Below are 5,949 nucleotides of genomic sequence, written 5' to 3'. Positions count from 1 at the left end.
GAAAGCTGTGCCTAAACCCCAAGGTCAGAGCCTGCAAATCAGCCCAGCTCCACCAGGCTGGGGCTGCCAGGTCCCTCTGGGGCTGGAAAATCAAGGAAAAAGGAGGATGAAGGGGATCATGACCAGCTCACCCAAAATTAGCCAGGCAAATTTACACCCTTTGAGTGCCTTTGCCAACAGCTGTGTGGGGAGGTACAGAATACCTCAGGGTTTGGATCTGCCTGGGCTCAATTCCCCAGCTCCCTCCTTCACTGGGAGACTTTCAGTGGGCCCGTGGGATGCTGGTGCTCACAGCAGCTGGGACTCCAACTCTAGCACAGGGGACAGAGGTCCTGCCCTTCCCGGCGCTGCGAGACATCACTGCCTTTAGCTGCTGTAATGGGTTTCTAAAATTAGCTGCACACTCTGCCCTTGGACTCAAGCAGGACATTTCTCAGTTGTTTAATATCAGAAGTCCACCAAAAAAAAAAAAAAAAAAGGAAGCAGAGCACAAAAGCCACCCAGTCAATGCATGGCTAAGTTTATTTTATCAATTGTCCCGCAGAACTCGACATCTATTTTAAGTCATTTATGAAGAGTACAAGTGTGAATAGCCACAGAAGTTTTGCAATTCCAAGACACCACATACAGCTGCTAAAAAAAGCAAATTTAACCTTCCTAACAAAGCCTCAACAAGCAGCCCACCCTTCCCTGGATCACATTTCCTAGCCACTGATTTCAGCCAAAGCTCATCTCCCCCTTATCTGAAGTTGATTAGTTTATGAAGAGGTCCCTGGCCTGGGCAGCATCACCCCCTCACCCTTTGCTGGCATCCTGTGGGTGCTTCCCTTCCAGACAGGCCTAGTTCACCCCATGCCAAACAGGACAGGTGCAGGTTGGTCCCTTGGGGTTTATCCCTCCCTTCAATTTATGAGTATTTTACATTTTGCTGTGGGCCACAGCTCCCATAAATAAACCCAGGCTGCCCGTGGCAGATGTGAAACCTATTGCTGCCTGCACACTCTGTTAGAGGCCCCAACTTCCCAGCAACAGGAATGGGAACAGATCTGAATCTGCAATGAAATATTAATTGGAAGCAATGCTATTCTCCTGTCTACAGAAGGGAATTTTAATTGAAGAGCACGTTAACAAGCTAATACCTTCCCTCACCATGTGGTCACAGCGAGCTGAGGCAGGAATGGGGGTTGCCAGGACCTGCTCTTTTTAATTGGAGCATCTCCTATCACCTCTGTCTCCCCAAATCAACCCAAATTAGCAGCCCAGTGTTCATCACTCAGCAAACCGCCACCAACAATTGCTCGATTTGACTTGTGCTTTGCTAAAAGAGGCAGAAACATCTCAGCGAGGAGAGTTTGGAACATCCCTGTGAGATCAGTCCTGACAAGCATCACCTCCCTCCATGCCCATTAAGTCCTGACTAGTCCTAACTATTCCTAAACCAAGGGCTCCAGTTCAAGAAGAGCATCTGCTGGTGCCCAGAGGAATGGGCAGGAGGTTCCCAGAGCCCTTTGGCTGGAGCACAGGGCTGAGCATTAGTTCCCTTGGATGTGGCAATGCAATGAGCAGCCTCTCTTGGGGGAGGGATGATTTTTATCTGCCACTGTCCCACTTGCTCTGTCAGAGCCCTCTGGTAATTCAATAAACTGGAGCAAAATGGCAATTCTCAAATATCACAACACTTGAAAATGCAAGTTCAGGAGGTTGTGTGTTTCCCCTCCATTTCTGGTTAAATTTAGTCCATCCAGGGTTACACTGGACTCAAAACAGGATGGAAGGAGATGTGGATCTCGAGGGAGTACCTCTGATCTTGCATTTTTCCATGTGTTTTGGTAAGGTCTGAGCTCTCTGGGACATCAGGAGGACATGGGCACTGCTGCAGCCCTTACAGGGAGGGCTACAAATGTTGTGTCCTGCCAAACAACTCTCCCTTAAGCTGAGGCTTTGATTTCCAAGGGTGGGAGCAGGGAGGAATCCTCGTTTTCATCCTACAAAGCAGAAAGCAAAGCTATAGTAAAGCAGCTGAGAGGAGCGAAGGGAGCTGGTGCCGGTGGGGCCGTGTCCAGCTGTCACTGCCACATGTCACCCGTGACCCCGTTCTCATGGAACTTGTGGAGGTGGTCAGCATACCTGGGGAAAGGACAGAGCCACGTTAATCTGCAGCAAGGTCCAAAGTGGCCAAGCAGAAGCCACTCCAATTCCAAGCAGTATCGCAGTGATGAGCACTGCACTCTCCTCCAGCCACTGGCAGCAGCTCCCGGAGCTGCACAGGGAACTGGAGTCATGGCATGGGTCTGACTTGGGTCTCTAGGGTTTGCCTTTAGCAGGACCCCTCCTTGGGCAAGGCCTGCTTGCAGGAAGGGATTTGGAAAGCACCTGGCTGAAGATAGGTGGTTGCCCCATACCCCCATGCACTTTTTCCCCCTCCCATCCTTCTTGGGTTTAAAGGCCAATGAACTGCCGTGGTTACCAGGACAGAGATGCACTGAGTGGTGCCCAAAAAATCTGCTGCAAACCACCATGCTCTGCCCACCCAACCCAAGCCCCAGGGTGGGGCTGACCCAACCTGTGCTCATACTCACTTCTTAGCACAGAATGCAGCGCAGTCCCGTCCCACGCTCTCGCTCCAGGCTGTTTTGTAGAGCACCTGCAAGGTAAGGAATGTGATCAGCTTTGCCCATCCTTGCAGCAGCCTGTGTCACTGCTATGCCAGCCTGTCCCTGCCATCCCATCCTGGAGAGGGATTTTTGGCAAGGGCACGGAGTGACAGGACAAGGGGGAATGGCTTCAAACTGACCCAGAGTAGGTTTAGATTAGATATTAGGAAGAAATTCTTGCCTGTGAGGTTCTGAGGCACTGGCACAGGTTGCCCAGAGAAGCTGTGGCTTGCTTTAGGCATACTCCCATCCCTGGAAGTATTCAAGGCCAGATTGGATGTGGCTTGGAGCAACTTGGTCTAGTGGAAGGTGTCCCTGCCCATGGCAGGGGGTTGGAACCAGATGGTCTTACAGGTTCTTTCCAACCCAAACCATGATTCTATGATCACCAGTGTGAAGAATCCCAGCGTGTTTCAGGGGTTATGGTCAGGATGACCTTTTCCAGTGGGTTATTTTTGCTGGAGCAGTGCTGCTGTGGTTCAGGGTAAGGCTCAAGGCTGCACATAGATGGAGATGTGTTTTGGAACAGGCTTAAGGAAGGTCACTACTTGGTTTGGCTCCTTTTTCCCTTCATGCCATTGGGTTTTTATTTCAAAGCTGTGGTCCGAGAAGGCAGGAGGCAGTGATGAGGTATGGAAAGGGGGAGAAGCCTTCCTATCCCAAACTGATCCATTCATGCCTTGGAAACCATTGTTATCACCAGGGAAATACCCTAAGCCCACAAACAGCCACCAGCAGGCCTCCAAATTAAGGTTCATTAAAGTCTCCCAGGATCAGCAGCAAAGATGCCACTCCCACCACAGGGATGGAGGAGCAAGGGCTTCATCCCATCACCCATGGGACACACAGTGCAGCACTGGGTGCTGGATTTCAGGCCCTTTTGTGTGTAGATAATGTAAGATCATTCCAGCCATGTAATATTTATGAATTTTCCTTTTCTTTTTTTTTTTTTTTTTTAGGTTAGAGCTTTAAAATTTAATGATGTTTAACTTTTTATTTCCTTTGCTCCTTTCCTCACCAAAACAACACTTTCACTTTGAGATCAGGACAGAAATATTGTTCTGATTTGTCTTTCATCTTATTTCACTGTTTAATTATTGATGATTTGTTTGGCTTTTTTTTTTTCCCCTGAAATGACAAATAAACTCCCAGAAACTGTGCAAGGATATAGGAGGAGTTTGCCTTGTGACAAACTCCCAGGGGATTTGGGCTGGCTCAAGCCTCCATTCCTACCAAACCTCTGCTTCTCTGCATTCAACCCTAAAGGGCAGTTGGAGAAATTTGAAAACTAGAGACAAACAGGGCATGAAAGGAGCATGGGGAGAACCAGAACTCATCCCAGGAGAGGCAGCAAACAGAACTGAGTTCCACTGTGCAGGAGGTTAGGGATGGACACAGGAAGCAGAAGATGGAATTGCACATGGTCTAGAAACAGGCAGTATGACCTCAGGGGGATGATTTCATTCCTAAAATTGCTTATGGTATTAGATTCATCACAATTAACCAAAACTTTGCCACCCCAACAAGCAGAGAGTTTGCTTGGGAATATGCTAAATGTCATGTGAGCTCCTGGTATGGTCCCGTGGCTGTTTCCAGGGAACACACAGATTCCAGCTCCTGCTCTTGGGCAAACCTATGCCCATTCAGGGTGGGAGTCCCATCCTGTGAAGCCAAGGGGGATATTTACTGGCATGTCCATGTCCCTGCTGTACCTCTGGAGCCACTGACACACCAGCTGTAATGCACTTGTTTGGCATAGCATCTTAGAAAAGCCCAAATTGCCCCTGGATGGGATGCTAGCAGACATTTGATCAGGGTGCCCACCCCCATGGCCCCCACACTTACCAGGAAGACGAGGCAGTGCAGGAACAGGGTGTAGAAGAAGGCAACGGTACGAGCAGTCTTGTTGGACAGGATGAGTCTCCCCTGCAGAAGAGCAGAATGGAAAATTCCATTTCACCATGGGTCAGTGGAAATCAGCTCTCCCCACACACAGGCTCAGAGAGACCCTGGCCAAAACTGAGGCTCAATTCCTGCTAGACCCTACATAAACATGCAGCAAGGTGAGATGCTTTGCCACCCATCTGTGCCTACCTCCTTCAAGGTGACTGCACAGTGCCTACGCTCTCAACCTAAAACTGCTCAAATCGAGGTGAATTCAGAGCTGCAAACTGTGGGGGTTCCCCCACTGACAACTCCCTTGAGGGTTTATTTTGAGTCACTTTACCCCAGCTTTCTCCAACGGCTCTACCTGCTCCCACTGTGCCAGCCCTGACTCAGTGCCTGCCTGTGGCTCAGTGTTGCTCTGGAGAGAAACCCTGGCAGTAATTAAGTCTCACACATTTTTAATTCATGAGCTCAAACAACTTGTGATTTGCAGTGTCCCCTCGCCGCCTCCTCAGCAGGGCAGCGGAGCCAACACTGTGCTGGTGTTCTTGGAGACTGGCCCTGGTGTCCTTGGACATGGGTCCCAGTGTTCCCAGAGACTGGCCCTGGTGTCCCTGGATGTGAGTGACAGTGTTCCCAGACACTGGTTCTGGTGTTCCTGGAGACTGGCCCCAATGCACAGTCCTGCTGCACCCCAGGACACCAGGAATGACTTGGAGGATGATTCTGTAGCCAGACCCACAGTGATGGTTCAGCATCCCAAAAGCACCTTGGCATGTTTCAGGGGTGACCACTCTGCACCCTGAGGTTTGTAAGCTCCTCCAGCTCCTGGCATCTATCCTGGTGAACATCCAGCTGGCTCAGCCTAAAGCAGCTGCAAGTCCTGTGCATGGTTCTGGACCCACTAGCAGCAAAGAGCTGGTGAAGTGGGATTAAAGGCCTGGTAGGGTGTGGATCCCCCAGCTTTGGCAGCAGTGCTCCCTGTATATCCTCTGCCAGGCTCCTGTGATGGCTGAGCCCCTTGGAAAATGTGATGCCAGTCACACCATCGAGGATGCAGACACTGGAGGGTAGTGATTTTAGGGGAGCTGCATGCTGAACCCTCAGCTGCTCTCCCCAGGAACATGTGCATGGGGAAGGCTCATGGCTGGACCTGGTGGTCTGGGCAGGTCCTGGGGTCCCACAGCTTAGACCCATAAAATCACCGAATCATTTAGGTTGGAAAAGACCTCAAAGATCACCCAACTGTTAACCCAGCACTGCCAAGGCCACCACTAAACCATATCCCCAAGTGCCACATCTACATGTCTTTTAAAACCCTCCAGGCATGGGGACTCCACCACTGCCCTGAGCTGCTGTGCCAGGGCTTGACAGCCCTTTTGGTGAAGCGATTTCTCCTAATATCCCA

At 50.4% G+C, this 5,949-nt stretch overlaps 1 protein-coding gene across 1 annotated transcript in view; it reads right to left on the bottom strand.

Annotated features, from left to right (window-relative positions):
* Positions 1 to 2,066: 2,066 nt before the first annotated feature.
* Positions 2,067 to 5,949, bottom strand: part of LOC103799555 (protein CASP-like) — a gene marked incomplete at its 5' end in the record, with an annotated part of 10,375 nt that continues 6,492 nt past the window's right edge. The window contains 3 exon segments of the mRNA XM_009071924.1: positions 2,067 to 2,127; positions 2,580 to 2,644; positions 4,500 to 4,580. Coding sequence (XP_009070172.1) covers positions 2,067 to 2,127; positions 2,580 to 2,644; positions 4,500 to 4,580 — 207 coding nt within the window.

The sequence above is a fragment of the Acanthisitta chloris genome, unplaced genomic scaffold (assembly GCF_000695815.1).
Source record: "Acanthisitta chloris isolate BGI_N310 unplaced genomic scaffold, ASM69581v1 scaffold4600, whole genome shotgun sequence".
Lineage (NCBI taxonomy): Eukaryota > Metazoa > Chordata > Aves > Passeriformes > Acanthisittidae > Acanthisitta > Acanthisitta chloris.
This window is presented reverse-complemented; position numbering and strand designations above follow the sequence as displayed.